General features: G+C 44.4%; 1 protein-coding gene across 1 annotated transcript in view; it reads left to right on the top strand.

Annotated features, from left to right (window-relative positions):
• The window catches only part of Ltf (lactotransferrin), a 27,687-nt gene extending 25,638 nt beyond the window's left edge, over nt 1–2,049 (top strand). Inside the window, exons 16-17 of the mRNA XM_008830833.3 lie at nt 766–955; nt 1,861–2,049. Of these exons, the coding sequence (XP_008829055.1) occupies nt 766–955; nt 1,861–1,895 (225 nt within the window). The 3' untranslated portion in view covers nt 1,896–2,049. The remainder of the gene's footprint in view (nt 1–765; nt 956–1,860) is intronic.
• The last annotated feature ends 15,826 nt before the right edge of the window (nt 2,050–17,875 follow it).

Below are 17,875 nucleotides of genomic sequence, written 5' to 3'. Positions count from 1 at the left end.
AGCAGCAGTCTTGGCCTGTTCCCTCCTGGTGCTTCCTCTCACAACTCATGTTAGAGAGCAGGCCCAACAATGTTTAGGACAGGGCCTCTGAAACAGCAAACCCAGCACTTGCTCCATAGATTTGGGGTGGGCTGTGTCCCAGGATTCTCTGTTCTGTTCTTCTATTACAACGTGCTGGCTCTGGGTGTGCTTTTGAGGACAACTGTATAGAGGAGGATTGCAGCTAAGAGAGGTTGAGTGATCTGCCTGGAGCAATGGCCCAGTTCATGGAAACAGGGAGTCTTCCTACTTAAACTGCTCCTATGGAAGATCTGGAACAGTAGGATGTTCTAGGTGATCAGTTTTTGGGGACAGATTTCAAAAAAATTCAGCTGAGCTCTGGTGACCTACACGAAGTTCTTTGAGAAGAGATAATGGAACAGTAGGATGTTCTAGGTGATCAGTTTTTGGGGACAGATTTCAAAAAACTTCAGCTGAGCTCTGGTGACCTACACGAAGTTCTTTGAGAAGAGATAACGGTTTAGAAGCCAGGAAAGATGGCAGATGGGAAGGTCAGGAATGGCACGAGAACAGGGCCCTGCCTGGGGTGGGTCTGCCACCAGGAATGTGAGTAGGAAAGAGTCAGCCCGGGCAGGGGAAGGACTCTAGCAAATGACTGCTTTTGCTCTGCAGTTTACCTAGGATGGAAGAAATACCCTTGACCTCTCTATCCACATGCTCATCTCTTCCTTGGCTATTCATACTCTGCCTGCTTATTTCACACAGGTTCTCTTTGGAAGAAATGGATCTAGGTGCCCAAGAGAGTTTTGCCTGTTCCAGTCTAAAACCAAAAACCTCCTGTTCAATGACAACACGGAGTGTCTGGCCAAACTCCATGGCAAAACAACATATGAAAAGTATTTGGGAGAGAAATATGTCACTGCCACTGCTAATCTGAAACGATGTTCATCCTCCCGTAAGTGGATCCTAGATATCAGTATGAGGAACCAGCAACTGTTTAGGTGAAGGTCGAGGTTTAGGGGCTAAACTGCGTGCAGGAGTTACAAATTCTAAAAAAAATAATTAAAATGTAGGAAAATCTATCTCAGTTAGAAAAATATGTTGACAATATTTAGTCTTTAAAAGTACTCAAGAGGAGCTAGAGATGCAGCTCAGTCAGTAGAGTGTCTGCCTACCATGCACAAAGCCTACAGTGTTTGCCTCACATGTTCAAGCCCCAGCACTGCATAAACCACATGCAGTAGTGCACACCTGTCATCTCAGTACATGAGAGATGGAGGCAGAGGATCAGAAGCTCAAGGTCATCCTCAGCTACATATTGAATTCAAGACCAGACTGAGCTACATGAGAGAAGAGGGGTCCCAGAGTGTTATAGGGCTCCCGGCAGTGATCTTGGAGCTTCTGCACACACCAGCTCCCCTGTGCAAAGTGGCCCCCCAAGATTCCTATTCCTGATCCCCAACTCGGAGAGTCAGAGGTGCAGCACAGGCTGTGCTCCAGGGATGGGGGCAGGGCTCAGAACCTCTTCATCAGTTATTCTCAATTTAGGATTATTCAACCCCTTAAAGGAGACATTTGGCCATATCTGGAAATCTTTTTGATGACCACATCTTAGGAGGTACTGCTGGTATCAGGGGCTAGAGACCAGGTGTGTTACCAAGCAATGCACAGGATACCCCACCCCACAAGAAAGAATGACTGCAGTAAGGAAGAGGTGGTGGGGAACGTGTGGGCAAGGCAAGCTCTGACTCAGCAGCGGAAGAGGGACCAGGAAACTGTCTTAATCATTTCTTTAATTTATTGATTTTAAAGTTTGATTAAAAAGTCCGTTTCTGAATCTCCTGCTTTCTGTGCCCACAGCACTCCTGGAAGCCTGCGCTTTCCTCATGAAGTGAGCACTTAGAAAATGGTCCAGCCTTCCCAGGGAGCCTCAGCCCCAGTCCCTGGGGTCTTGCTGAGAGTGAGCTTTGCCAGTCATCTGTTCTAATTCCCTGCTGTCATTTTAGGAAGAAATAAAATGAGAACTATTTAGTTTTCTCTTCATATAAAGTACCACTTATCTTTGCACAGTAAAGTCTACATTGGCTCAAACAGGGAAAGGTGTGAAATACTTCTATCTTTTAGTCTTATTGGCCTTCAACTTCCAGTTAACCTTTAGTCACTAGTTTGTGTGTGTGTGTGTGTGCACATGTGTACGAGGGCATGTTTGTGTGTATGTGTGCACATGCATATGTGGGTGCTCATGCATATGTACAGGTGTATGTGGAGGCCAGAGGACCAACTCTGGTGTCACTCCTCTGCTCAGGCACCATCAACTTTTTTCTTTTTTGAGACAGGGTTTCCATATTTGCCTAGAATTTTCCAAGTAGGCTAGTCTGTCTGTCTTTGCCTCCTCAGCTCTGGGATTACAGTCATGTGCCACAATGCCTGGGTTTTGTTACATGAATTCTAGGGATCAAACTTTGGTCCTAATGCTTGCAAGACAAGACTTAACTGACTGGCACAGTGTGAATGAAGTGGTCCAATAGGACACTCTACCCCCTTTTCATTTCTGGATCAGAGGCACAACCTTTAGTTATTTCAATTCCAAGGCTCTTACATGCCCCTGTTGTTTGAATATGAAGTGTCCCCATGGGCTCATGTGTTTGAATATTTAGTCCCCAGCCATGATGGTGTTTCAGAATGTTGTGGAATTTTTTTAAAGATTTTTATTTATTATTTTTATTTTTTGTGTATGAGTGTATTGCCTGCACGTATGTAAGTGCACCTGTGTGTCATGCAATGCCCATGGAGGTCAGAAGAGAGAGTCAGATTCCCCTGGAACTGGAGTTACAGACAGTTGTTAACTATCATGTGGGTGCTGGGAATCAAACCCGGGTCCTCTGCAAGAGCAGCCAGTGCTCTTAACCGCCAAGTCATCTCTCCAGCCCTGGTTGTGGAATTTTTAGGAAGTGGAGTCTTGCTGGAGGATGTGGGTCGTTGGGGACAGGACTTGAGGTTTTATAGTCTGTCTCCACATAGCCCAGCCCCACTTCCTGTCCTCTGCTGTGCTTCCTGTTCCTCCAAGATTTGAGGTGAGGAGTCCCAGCTACAAGCTCCTGTTAGCATGGAGTGGCCTGCCACCATGCTGTCCCCTCCGTGATGGACTGAACCCCCAAACCATAAGGGGTAAAAACCTTCTTTGATGAAGTTGTGTCTTTTCAGGTCTTTGGTCACAGTAACAAGAAAAGTAACTAGCATAGTCTGTCATGTCTAGATTTTCTGTCTGTGCATCAGGCTCACCATGTAGAATGTGAAGGATGTTAGCAATTTATCAACTCCACAGCAGCTGTGGGCATGAGCGCCACCCTGCTCCTTATGATGAAAGCGATAGTCCTGCTGGCTTCAAGTACCATGTCCCAAAATAGGTTCTTACCAGCATTTAAACAGAAGTGAGAAAAAAAAAATACCAGAAGCTGTGTCTGAATGTTAACATGGAGCCAAAGAGTTCATGTTAGAGTTGGCATCTGTTAGGAAAGCATCTTGTGAGGTCCTGTTAGCTGAGAGAAGTGAGTAATCCATTTACCCTAAAGGTATGAGCTTAGAGCCAAACATAGCTGGCTCTAATAAACGAATGTGGAAACTTACTGTTAGCTGAATGTTGGAGAGGTATGGAGTAGGCTGAAGAACCTGCTTGGAGAGGATGAGTGGGTCCCGGGAGCACAGCACCTTCAGAAAAGCATAGTCAGGGAGAATAGCCACCCCTGCCCAGGATAACTATGGAGCCTTCACACTGATACCCAGGATGCAGGGATGACTAGCCTCTGTTGACCTTCTTGTCCTTTCCTTTGGGAATGAAAACACAGAACAGTTGTCTGTCTAGGGGAAAAGCATGTAGAGAGAAGACAGTGGCTCTGAGACAAGAAGTGATTGAAGGAAAATAGGAAAAGAGTAGAGATAGTGGTCAGGGGACAGTCAGGTCCTCAAGATCTGTGCTGGGCCCCGAAGACATATTGCTTGAATTTTAAGGAAGAATTATATTCCCCAAATATTAAAAGATGTGGGGACGCTTGTCTAAGGTAGGGAAAGGTATAAAAAAAAAGAGAAAACACATTTGCTTAGCTTCTGATTTGCCAAGGCCACAGTCAAAGCTTCCTGGTCAGGGCTAGAGAGCTGGCTCAGTGGTCAAGCGCACTGGCTGCTCTTGTAAAAGACCTGGGTTGGGTTCCCATCTATGTGGCATCTAACAACCATTTATAACTCCAGGGGATCTGATGCCCTCTTTAGGCCTTCACAGGCATTGCACACACAGGTACACATACATACATACATGCAGGCAAAACACTCATATACATAAAATAAATTTTAAGAAAATTATAAAAAAGCATTCTTCATCATTGGAAGCTATGTATGAACTCTGGTGTGAATGAAACACCTCACCAAGAGAGCTGCTGACAGTCTACATTTCTTGTATCCTCACAGGAGAAAACAAACAGATAGACAGACAGACAGACAGACAGAGCTGCTGACAGTCTGAGTTTCTCATATCCTCACAGGAGCGGACCCCCTCTCTCTCTCTCTCTCTCTCTCTCTCTCTCTCTCTCTCTCTCTCTCTCTCCACCTCCCCTCCCTTTCAGAAAATCTGGATGTGTGCATGTGGAGTCCCAGGACTATCTGGATGCCTCTCTCCTTCCACACGATGCCAATCCCATCAACTCAAGCTTGCTGCGTTCTTCCACACTCACACTTAGCTGAGTGTGTGCATCAGTGACCTTTTCTACTTTCTATGACAAAGTACCTGACAAAACCAACTTCAGGAAGAAAGGGTCTATTTTCACACACAGTTTGAGGGGACAGTTCATCACTATGGGGACGTCATGGTGGGCAGAGTATGAGGTAGCTGGTCACATTGTGTCCACAGTCAGGAAGTGGGGCGGGGGACTGGCTCTCTGCTCACTTCCTCCTTTCAAATGATCTCAGAACCCCAGTCCATAAGGCGGTGCTGCCCACGTCCGGAGTGGGTCTTTCCTCCTCAGTTAAGCCTTTCTGGAAACACCCTCACAGATACACCCAGAGATGTGTTTTGATGATGCTGTTGGCAATGAAGATGAATGTTCACAGTGTAGGCTCAGCTTAGGATCCCTGTACCATTTCCTCCAACCCAGGTTATTTACAGCCACGTCCTCACCAAATGCTCTGAGCCTTGCATTCAACAAGCCCTGTCTGTGGTATCATTTCCTTGATTTTTCTATCTATAGCAGGGTCTCATGGCATTTCAGAACTCTATCATGTTGTAATGGATCCAAGTCCTGCCTTTCCCCCTTAAGGTTTCCCAACCCCCTGTGTACAGCCCCTCGGAAGGTCCCCTGTTCTCTCTCTGACCTGGTGAGAAAATGGCCCCCAACACAGTCACAAATGGAACTTGAAATTTTTGTCAGATCTTTACCTTCAGAAACTCAAAATGGAACATGTTTAAGAAAACTTGGCCTATGATTCTACCTCAAACCCCTTGTCTAAAATGTTGACATTTTAAAAGCTTTATAGGGTCAGCTGCAAGACAGAAAAATAACCAAACAAGCAAAAAACCTAAAAGCCCCTTAGCTTCCATTTCCTCTTTGTTGAGCTGAGGGCATTGTTTCCTGGTGACATGCCAACATTTGAAATTACTCACCTTCCCAGATACATTGCTTCTCCATTCCCCACCTGCCAGGGAAAGGAGAGAAAGAAGATGGCCTGGGACCGACAATATGAGACTGCCCTCACTGCCCTCACCACCCTCCCACCTCCACCGCGACCCAGACCAAGCCAGAAGGATGCTGTTAGGGCAGACAGCTTTTCCCAGCCCTGCCCTTCCTCGCCTGTCTTCTGGCCCCAGTTCACAGAACCGAAGGAAACCAAAAACAGCCTGCCAGGTATCTCTTGTGGACCAGACCTTGCGAGGGGGAGTCATGCCTTCCGGGTCTTTCTTCGATGGAATTCTCTACAACCTCTGAAGGATCAAGCAAGCCGGCCGAGGAGTGAGCCCCATGCCCATGAGTGCCTCTACTACTGGCAGTCAGGGCAGGAGTTGAGTGTTTCCAGGTTCTTGGCCTCTTATCCAAAGAATTGCAATAAAAATTTACACATTTTGCAAAAGTAGCAAGGAAACTTTACCTAAAACAAAGCAATAGAAAAGACCAGAATGCACTACAAGGGAGCGGCAGACCGTGTGATTGAAGATACTCAAGGGCCCAATTACTGTTTGGGGCTTCCTTTTATGGGCCTCAAGAGAAGGAGGAATTTAGTTAACAGGGGTGTAGTAACGGTGGCTCTCTCTTCTGATTGATAGGTTAGGTCATATAACTTTTCTCCTGCACATGTCCCTTCCCATAATGCATCTGAAGTTAATCATATGCATGCTCAATTATGCACAGCCAGAAGATGGTAAATGGGGGATTCTTTCTAAAAGTTCACTTGGACACAGTTTTGTCCTACCATGCACCCAAAACCAGCTCAGGCCAGATCAATCATTTTACCCTCAAACCAGGGTATATTGGGACTCTGAATAGAAATTGGTGTGCATGTAGCTCCATGCAGGTCACACTTGGAGGTTTGCTAGATGTATTGAGAATTAGTTGTGCAGGGCAGTGCAGGTAAAACAGCCAGGCTGCCAAGTGTGAATTAGAAAAGGGGAGATGTGCATAACGCAACAAGCAGAGCCCTAGGTGACTAAACTATCCCCTGTGCCTGACTGCTGTGGCAGACAGCGTCAGTGGTCAACTTGACACACCTGGGAAGAGGGCACCTCAACTGGGAAGTTTGTTTTGTAGGACTGACCGGTGGCCGTGTCTGTGAAGCATTTTCTTGATTACTGGCTGATACAGGAGAGCCCAGCCTGGGCAGGTGGACTTAGGCTGCTTAAGAAAATTAGCTGAGGGGCTGGAGAGATGGCTCAGCAGTTAAGAACACTGGTTGTTTTTGCAGAAGACCTGGTTCAAATCCCAGCACCCACATTGCAGCTAACAACTGTCCGTAACTCCAGTCCCAGGGGATCCAACAGCCTCTGTCTTCTGCAGGCATTGCATGACATGGGTGCACTTACCTACATGCAGGCAATACACGCATATACATAAAAATAAATAAAATTTAATACCTGGGCGTGGTGACATGCCTTTAATCCCAGCACTTGGGAGGCAGAGGCATGTAGATCTCTGTGAGTTCAAGGCCAGCCTGGTCTACATAGTGAGTTTCAGGACAGCTGGGGCTACAGGGAAACCCTGTCTCAAAAAGACCAAAAAAAAAAAAAAAAGAAAGACAATGAGGGGAGCGAACTGGTAAGCAGTGTTCCTCCATTGTCTCTACTGTCATCTCTTCTTCAGTTCCTGCCTCCAGGTTCCTGCCTGGACTTCCCTCAGTGATGAACTGTGATGTGGAATTATAAGCCAAAAAAACCCTTTCCTCCCCAAGTTGCTCCTGGTCATGGTATCACAGCAATAGAGAAACCAAACTATGGGCTGGAGAGCTGGCACAGCCATTAAAGACTCAGGCTCACAACCCAAAAACACAAGAGAAACAAAACTAATACAATTACCTCACCCTGCATAAGACAGGGACAGTGCCGTAGTGCTGGGAAATCTCACAGTGTCCACAGTGCCGAGTCAGAGAGGTAAGAGAGGCCTGAGGGTGTCCACACAAAGTCTTGCCCTTGTCACCTAGAGTTCTTAGAAAAAGAACCCGGATCTGGGCAACCTTCTAACAAGCCATACTCAGAAGAGACAATGGTGATGAGTAGGACTGTATCTTGACCAGGACTGTGCATATATATATATATGAACCTAAACCTCATGTTAGGACCCCCAAAGACAAAGCTGGGGACACTGAATCTCTTTGTTCTTCCCAATGTGGCCACATTGAATAAATCTTTTTTCTGCTTTTCACTGTTGCTATTTGTTTAATTAACTTATTGAAGACAGGTGGCCAAGCCTGGTGTGTTAAGGCTCAGGCTCTGACTGTAATTACACTGGCAACACAGTGACTCCATCCCACCCCAAGTATTTGGGGTTCAGATATGAGGTTCAGGTTTAAACAGAGGGCAAGAACTATGCTAATAAGCAGTCCTGGTCAAGGTGTGGCCCCATGCAGCATCACTGTCTTGGCTCCAGTCTCTCATGCAAGGTGGTCTGACAAGTTGGTAGAACTGTGTGAAATCTCTTTCCAGAAGACAAGTTCTCTCTCTGGCTGGCACCAGGCTTCAGCCTCTTCCTTCTCCCATCATGAGACTCCTGGGGAAATTCCAGCTCCTTGTGGTTTATCATTTCAATAGTCTGATAGCCAAAGGGAGAGGCCCATGTGTCTTCATTCCTGCCAGGACGGTTACACCCTTCCTGGGAATGTACAGCCTCTTTCCTGGGCAGTGTGGCCTGATGAGTGAGCAGGAAGGCTGGACTTCAGATTCCAGCACCCAAGCACCCATCATCACGGAAGGCTGTCTTTACATTGCTGCAATAGTGAGACGGAAGGCTGACGGCCAGTCCGTACCTTTGGACATGCCTACTGCAATATTCCCCAGGTGGACCCAAAGTGACCAGCCTTTCCCACAGACAGAGCCGGCAGCAGCTTCCAACCTGAGGCCCGCTGAGGGGTAATTCTGTGTAATTTCAGAAGCCCTTCCTCAGGCCACAGCTCGGGTGTGTCGTAACAGTTGTCAATCTCCACGGCCCCACCAGGACTCTTCCCCACACCAAGCTGCTACCTTGACACTGGCCTGGCTGTGTTCTCCATCATTTTTAATCTTATCTAGCAGTTGTTTCCTCTTTGTCCCATTTGCCATGTCTTCCTGGCTTTGTTGTTCTCTTTCCCATAGTTTCCGTATATTGTACAAAACAAAACACCCTGTGGGTTTAGAGTAATCAATTACTATTTAATCTTTAAAATAAATTTAATTTTGACAATTGCATATGCATGTATAACACACTATAATTCCATTCACCCCAGAGCCCTCTCTCATCGCCTTCCATCCTCGCCAACCTCTTCCTGAGTCCCCCTCCTCTTGTCCTTCCCTTCATCCCTCTCTCTCTCTCTCTCTCTCTCTCTCTCTCTCTCTCTGCCCTTCTTTTCCTCTCTTCTTTCCTTGTGTAGGTAGGTGGTCACAGCTGCTGTGGGTTTGTTTCCACTTCAGCCACATCTTATCCAGTAGACTTCTTAAAATTTATTCTCTAGATTTCAGTCAATTCCAAATTTTTTTTTTTTTTTGGCGGGAGCAGGATTTAGATACAGCCCCTCCTCCTCCTTATAATAAAATTCCCCACTTTTTCTTTTTTTAACAATTTAATCATAAATTCCAAACTGCCACTGGAAATTGGGCCTTTGTTTCTTCTATTCATAAACATTACTGGATGTGATGAATTAACAATAAGAGGAAACTGAGGGGACAAAGAGTGTGTGTTAGGGGATTGATGAGGCCTTTGGAGCAGGACGAGCTCCATATGTGGTGGGATTGATGAGACCTTTGGAGCAGGATGAGCTCCATGCTTCCTTCATTCTGAATCAGTTCTCTCTGGCCCTGTCATTCTTTTAAAATTTTTATTTACTTATTATTTTATGGATGAGTGTTTTGTCTGCATATATAAAGTGCACACCCGGTGCCATGCAATGCCCACGGAGGTCAGCAAAGGGCATCAGATTTCCCTGGAACTGGAGTTACAGACAGTTGTTAGCCACGTTGTGGGTGCTAAGAACCCAGGTCCTCTGCAAGAGCAGCCAGTGTTCTTAACCGCTGAGCCATCTCTCCAGCCTTCTGTCATTCTTAGTCCAAACATAGGAAGAACAATGGAAACTGAACCAGATAGTCCATATATGAAATAGAAACCAAAATGCTCCGTTAGAAGAAAAAATATTGACCAGCCTTTGAAAAGATACTCAACTCACTAGTCACTGGATCATTATTTTTCACTGATTAACACAATTTAAAATTAAAGTCATTAATGATACTCGGTATTTAGATCTGATGAAACAGAGTTGTGTAGAATTGGTAGGCCTGAATATTCACATACAACCTTAGAGACAGCTTAGCCTTGTCTATCATCATTTGAGGTACAAAAACCTTCTATCCATTAATTCCAGTCTGCAATAGAGAAACCTATTTAAGAAAGCCTGTTTCCTCATTGCTTGCTAATATGTATTAAAAAATCTAGCACATTAGTAAAATAAATCCATGACAATATCTATGTAACAGAACATGGAAAACTGCTAAGACATACTGTATAACAAAACACAAACCAAAGTTAGGTGTGGGGTGCACCTGTGTTCTAGCATTTTAGGAAGATCAAGAGTTTGTGAGTTCAAGGTCAACCTGGACTGCACAGCTAGATTCTGTGTCAAAAAAACAAAATTAACAAATGGAACAAAAAAATAAGTTAAAAAACAAAGAATAATAGGCTCAAAATAAAGATTTCTGTTAAAGATATATATCTTTCTGTTTTGCAAAAATGTCAGACCAGACAATAATAAAATAAAGTGACCTTAATGGTTAGGAGAGACTCAGTGGAAAGGGAGCGAGAGGGGCACTTCTCTTTTGACTGTTTTATGTGGTGTCACATTTTTGCAAGCATGTTAGCATCCTCCATGCAAGGTTCAAATAATAAAAGTTTTAACAACAGTGAAAAGAAAACTCCAAACTGAATTCAGGCAGAAGCAAACAAACCCAACATCACTGAAAACATAACACAGTGACACTGAAAGCAGGAGAGAAAAAAATGAAGCCTATGTAACACTGGAACCCGGCGCTGTAACTGTTACCCTCGGTCTAGCAAAATAAAGGACTACAAACAAACTTTGATTTTCAGAGTAGCAATTCTGAAACTTTTGTATGACTGTAAAATTGAGTAAACATGTCGATTTGGGGACTTACAGTTACGAAGAAGGAAGCTAGAAATAGAGATGGGGAGCAAGGTGGACTCCATGTGTCGGGCTCGAATGAGAGGCATTAGTGTACACTCATAACCTGAGCACCAATTTTTTTTTTTTGTGGTAAAGGTACAACATGTCCTCTGTTTGCTTCCTGTTGCCATGATAAAATACTCTGACCAAAACTGACTTGGGGAAGGAAGCGTTTATTTGGCTTACAGCTTACAGTCCATCGGGGGAAGCTAAGGCAGGAACTCGAGTCAGGAACCTGGAAGCTGCCACTGGAGCAGAGACCACAGAGGAATGCTGCTTAGGGCTTGCCCTTCCTAGCCTGCACTCAGCCTGCTTTCTTATACAACCTAGGTCCACCTGTGCAGGGGTGACAGTGGGCTGGGCCCGCCCACATCAATTAGAAATTAAGAAAATTCTCAGACTTGGCCACAGGACAATCTGATGGCGGGTCCCTCTTCCCAGATGTATCAAGCTGACAACAGAAACTATCCAGCAAAGCCAGGGAGAAGAATGGATTTTTTTACAGGGAAGGAGGAAAGAACATTTTGCTTAATTGAGGCTCAAAGTTAGTATTCTGTGGAATTAACGTTAATTTCAAATGCTGATTTTTTTTAGTGCTTATCTGTAGTAAGATTGTACATATTTCTCTCCTTCCCTCGCTCCCTCCCTCCTTCCCTCCCTTCTTGTCCTTCCTTCCTTCCTCCTTTTCCTCTTCCTTTCCTTTCCTTCCTTCTTTTAAGACAGGACCTTGCTATGTATCCCAGGCCGGCCTCAGACTCACAATCCTCCTATCTCAGCCTCCTGAGTGCTGGAGCTACAGATATGTGCCACCATATAAGGCTTACATATTGCATCTTTGAAAATGTCTTTTCACCTAGATAATTGCTGTCAAACACTGATACCAATTTACATAAATAGTTTGAAGCGTGCATATTTGTGGTACTTTAATGTCCCCTAAAGTCCACGTGTTCATGGCTTGTGGTGCTGTAGAGAGGTGATGTTAACCTTTACGAGACTGGGTCTAGGGGAAGAAAGTTAGGTTATTGGGGGTGTGAAGGAGATATTTGGACCATAGACCCATCTTGTCCCATACTTCCCAGCTGTCATAAGCTAAGCACCCTCTATCACCGCAGGCTTCAGTCATGTGTATTGTGCCCAAGGCAACAAGATCAAGAGCAATTGTGGGCTCAAATCTCTGAAACCACGAGCCCAAATGAACTCTATCTCTTTATAAGTTTGTCTCAAGTATTTTGTTAAGGCAACGAAGAGCTGTCACAATATTTATCACTTGGAAGATATGTAGAGAAGACTTCTATCAGTTTCATCTCTCATGTTTATCTCTAATATAGCATGAGATTCGTTTGCAGATTACTTTCCATTGAAGGTTAGATAGATGCTTCTCCTACACAGTTAAGCTGATTTTGAAATATAGAAGAACACAGGAACACTCCACTCAGCTTAGAAAATCTATCTATGACAAATATGTATGAAAATGGAGTTCTCATTTCCTAGGTTAGCCTTTTTTAAGCTTGATTTTTTTTTTTTTTTAAAGAAAGTCTCACTACATAGCCCTGACTGACCTAGAACTTGCTATATAGACAAGTCTGGCCTTGAACTCAACAGAGATTCACCTGGCTCTGCCTCCCAAGTGCTAGGATTAAAGGCGTACCTAGCTGTAGGTTAGCTTCTGACAGCTTGGGACAACTTGAAGCAGTGGGCATCTCTTGTGATTCCAACATTGTTCATCACGAATTTTACTGCAGTAGATTTCATATGTGAACGCTTTTTTTTTTTTAAGTCTTTTTGAGACAGAGTCTCCCTGTAGCCCCAGGTGTCCTGGAACTCACTATGTAGACCAGGCTGGCCTTGAACTCACAGAGATCCACCTGCCTCTGCCTCCCAAGTGCTGGGATTGAAGGCGTGTACCACCACACCCAGCTTGTAAGTACTCTTTTATCTTATGATTTAGGTTGCATTTATTAAGAGACATAATCAAGTCTTCCAACCTCCAAACCATTTACTGTTACAGAAGGCAGATGGGTACAGATATTTTTGAAATGTTCACTGGGGCTGGAGAGATGGCTTAGCAGTTAAGAGTACTGACAGCTCTTGCAGAGGAGCCGGGTTTGATTCTCGGCACCCACATTGTAGCTAACAACCATCTGTAACTCCAGTTCCAGGGATCTGCCACCCTCTTTTGACCTCTGTGGGCATTGCACGACATGGGTGTACCTACGTACCTGCAGGCATTGCACTCATACACATAAAATAAAAATCATAGCACCGGGCGTGGTGGTGCACACCTTTAACCCCAGCACTTGGGAGGCAGAGGCAGGTGGATCTCTGTGAGTTAGAGGCCAGCCTGGTCTACATAGTGAGTTCCAGGTCAGCTGGGGCTACAGGAAGACCCTGTTTCAAAAAAGACCAAAATAGTAATAATAATAATAATAATTAATAAATAAAAATGTTGACTGATGGGGTTGGGGAGATGGCTCTGTCACTAAAATGCTTGCTTGGCAAGCACGAGGACAAGAATCTATATAACAAATGCCAGGTGTGGTGATGTACACTTATAACACCAGTACTAGGGAGGTGGAGACAGGTAGATCCCTGAAGATCACTGGCCAGTTGGTCTAACCTGCTTGGTGATCTCCAGGCCAGTGAAAGGCTCTCTCTCAAAAAAGAAAGTAGTCCTAACAACATGTGAGAATCTCCTCTGGCCTCCATTAGGTCAGATAAAAGTGTGCACATGCACATACATGTGCATGCACACATACTGATAAATACACACACACACACACACACACACACTGTTGATGACTACAATCACATATGAATCCATTAACTCACCCTAAGTAAACAGCATTCCTTGTTTAGATCACAAATAAACCTTTCCGAAATTGACTTGTTGCAGTCTTATTTTCAATTTTTGTTTTGGTGAATAAATTCTGTTGTGAAGAGATATCCTACTTTAAATTTAATTTTCCTATTTTTAAATTTTCCCTTGAGAGCTGGGAATTGTGTAAGGAAGGCTTCAGTTGACTGTGACAAAAGAGATTATGTTTTTCTAGCACAGCTATGGTGTCTTAGTCTATTTTGTGTTTATGCAATATTGTTCCAAAGTCTGGGTAATTATGAAGGGAGGACATTTATTTCAGGAGATGGAGATCCCCAAGGTTTAATGTGCCAGCATCTGGTAAAGTCTTCATATTGTATCACCTGTGGCAGAGGCCAAAGGGCAGGGCAGCAGGAAGGAGCTGGCCTTGTTTCATTTGAACCCCTTCCTGCAATAACAGCCTATGCTCAGTGTAGAGCTAATCTGTGCAGGATCCTTGTGATCTAACAAACTCCTACAGCTTCCTTCCTTCAGCACCACAGCACTGGGGATCAAGTTTCTAATACAGGACTTCAGGAGACATGTCTAAACCATACACATAACAGGGCTGGTGCTCCTCTCTTCAATATTCCCCTGCTAGTGCTCCGTATATGCTGTTGCTCCCTATCTGTTGGTCCCCCTGCCTGCTAGTGCTCCCCCTGTCAGCTGGTCCTTCCCTGTCTGTCTGCTGGTACTTCTTATCTGCTGGCACTCCATATCTGCTGATGCTCCTGTGTCTGCTGATGCTCCCTGTCGTCTGATCCTCCCTGTGTGTTATTTTCCCACAACGCCCAGGCTCTGCATTGCAGTGTGAAAGCAGTCACTGGCAATACAGAGGTGTTCTAATAAAACATCACAGAGCACAGAAATAAAAGTATCCAAGATTAGAGTGCTTGTGGGAAATGGTCTGTGTGTCCAACCTTCCTCAGGATTTAAGACTCTGAATGCCACTGAGAGGGTCAAGGTTAAGGCCTCCCTCCAGACTCTGAGGGGACTCCTCAGTGCTGTGGTCACTCTTGCAGTTTTGGATGGTGGAGGGAGAGAGGCTTGTCAAGGGAGTGTCTGTTGCATTCCAATTCCTCCTAACTGCCTGGTACAAGGAGTTGTGGGTCATCAGTTTTTGCTGTAGTCTGAACTGTCAGAAGAGAATTTTTGTTAATTAGCAAATTCCTGGGAAATAAGCTTGCTTGATTTAGTACAGGAAAGCCCAGGATACCCAGGTAAGCATGAATTTCATGAACATCAGACACTGTCATTGCTGGTTATGGGCCATATTTACATTGAAAAATTATTCAGTACTTAAATAAAATTAATTAAAATTGACTGGGGCACTTTGAATTTTCTTTATTCTTTCAACTCCAAGTCCTGTTGCTTTTTTCATTCACTATATCAGTTGTGTCCCCTGCCCTTTTTAAAAAAGTTGTGTCCCCTAGTAGCCCTGGCCGGCCTGGAACTCTATGTAGACCAGGCTGACCTCGAATTCACATGGCTCTGTCTGCCTCTTCCTCCAGAGTGCTGGGATTAAATGTGTGTGCCACTACATCACGCATTTCCCCTTGTTAAATGTGTATCATTGGCCCCGCCAGCACACAGAATTGAGAGGACTAGTTGGCTTCTGGGCTCCAATCTTTCTCTCATCTGTGCCCAGACAGAATTACACTGACCTCATGGGATGTTTTTTATAACACTGACAAATAACTTTCAGGTAAAACAGAAGCACTTTAAATATCTATCTACTCAATTTCTGGTTGCTTTTCACTGTCTGGTTTTCATTGCAGCATTTGTGGGAAAGTAGAAAAGCTAGTGTTATTTTAAATTTTTTATTATATTTTTATTTGCGTGTGTGCGTGTTGTGTGTGTGTGTGTGTGTGTGTGTGTGTGTGTGTGTATAGGTCAGAGGACAACTTGTGGCAGTCAGTTCTCCTTCCATCATAGAGGGCCTAGGGATCAAACTCAGGCTATCAGGCTTAGAGGCAAGCGCCCTTACCCACTGAGTCACCTCATCAGCCCTCAAGTGCTATTCTAATCTTTTGGGAACTTTCTGGCCTGACACAGGAGGAGGGCCTTGATAGACTGCTCCAAGCAGGCCACACTGGAGCAGCTGGCCCATCCACCCTCTCCACTCACTCTTGATTCTCAGCAGCTGTTTCTCTTGCGGTTCCCATTAGAGCTTCTGGATCTTTCCTCTCTGAATTTTTATTCTGGAAATGCTGACAAGGTTGTCCTTTGAGTTCATCCCCATCTGAAGTATCAGAAGATGATGTCACTTCCTTCTATTGTCTAACATACAATAGAAGAGGAAAGTCCAGAAGCTGGAGAGATGACTCAACAGTTAAGAGCACTGGCTGTTTCTGCAGAGGACCCAGGCCTGATGCATAGCACCCACATGGTGGCTAACAACTGTCTGTAATTTCAGGTTCAGGGGATCTGATGCCCTCGTCTGGCCTACATGGGGAATGCACACATGTGGTACACTTGCATACCTGCAGGCAAAACACATACACATAAAGTACAAATAAGCCAATTAATTAATTTTAAAACATTTAAACAGTGGGGAGCCCAGACCTGCTTCCTTGAGTCTGTGAAGAGACTGTCTTCCTCCGTCACCTCTTCTTTAACTTTCTGAACCTCTTTGAATATCTGCTGGGATGCTTTCTTCCTGAGTCTCTTGACTTTCTGTGGCTTTTTAAAAATGTATTTAATGCCATCTACAATGTAACTGTGTTCCCTGTAGAGTCCTGCCCTAATCTCCTCCTTCCTGGCCAGGGATGGAGGTGGGATAGTAGAGCCTAAGGGCATCCCTTATACCACACAGCAACTTGTACACGTGACAGAAGCCTGGGCAGCAGAATTCTAGCCCATTAAGCTCCAAAGCAGCTCACACTGATACTTGAGAGTGCCTGGAAGAGCTCAGAGACTTTTTAAAAACAGCCATATTGGAGTGCACAATAAACCACATACTTAAAATATAGTTATTTATTTTTATTTTATGTATATGAGTGTTTTGCCTGCATATATATACATATGTGTGTGTGTGTGTGTGTGTGTGTGTGTGTGTACCACGTTTGTGCAATGCCCACAGAGACAAGAAGAGGGCATTGGATCTACTAGAACTGGAGTAACAGACAGTTGGTAGCAATCATGTGGGTGCTGAGATCTCTCCAGCCCCTAAAATACACAGCTTGATAAGTTTTGACATATGTAAATGTCAGTGAGGCACTCATTACCAGTCATGTAAAAAGCACATTCCCTATGCCCTTCCCTCATTGCCCTGGTCCCCACCCCTCCCAGCCAAACACCCTCAGTAACCACTGAGTTCAGCCACTATGGATTAGTTTGCATCTTCTAAGATTTAGCTAAATAAAAATAAAAATTAACAAATAAGAAATTTAAAAATATACATAAGCAGACAGCTTTCTTCACTTAGCCTTTTGAAGCTTCATGCTCGAGATTGTGGGAGTCTGTGGTTCAGGGGATCTGATGCCTAACACATAGTATTCCATTATGCAGATAGACTGCCATTGTTTCTCCATTCATCTGATGGTGGCCAGCTGGATTGATGGCAGTTTGTGACTGTATTAAGTACAGCAACCAGGAATCCCTATGTACAAGTCTATGTAAGGACATATGTTTTTATTTTCCTTGGTTAAGCATTTAGGAGTGGAATGGCTGGAAGTTGTTTCACTTTTTAAGAAACTGCCATGTTTTCCCAAATTGGTTCTACCACTTCCTGCTCCCCAGTGGAGAATGAAAGCTACAATTGCTCTACAACCTTTTTGGAGCCATTTTAAACGTCACCCTAGGGCCTGGAGAGATGGCTTAGGCTGCTCTTGCAGAGGACCCAGGTGCAGTTCCCAGTACTTACATGGTGGCTAACAACCGTCTTTAACTCCAGTTCCAGTGGATCCAATACCCTCTTCTAGCCTCCTTGGGCATTGCACATATGTGGTGCACTTACATACATGCAGGCAAAACAGTCGTACACATGAAATAAAATTAATTAATTTTAAAATGTGTCACCATTGATCTCTTTCTTTAAAAATAACGTGTGTGTGTGTGTGTGTGTGTGTGTGTGTAGGTGTACATATAAAATTGGTTCTCTCCTTCCACATTTATGTGTGTTCT

The sequence above is a fragment of the Nannospalax galili genome, unplaced genomic scaffold (genome assembly GCF_000622305.1).
Source record: "Nannospalax galili isolate Female #2095 unplaced genomic scaffold, S.galili_v1.0 scaffold1050, whole genome shotgun sequence".
Classification (NCBI taxonomy): domain Eukaryota; kingdom Metazoa; phylum Chordata; class Mammalia; order Rodentia; family Spalacidae; genus Nannospalax; species Nannospalax galili.
Note: the sequence above shows the minus strand (reverse complement) of the source record. Positions and strands in the feature narration are given on the sequence as shown.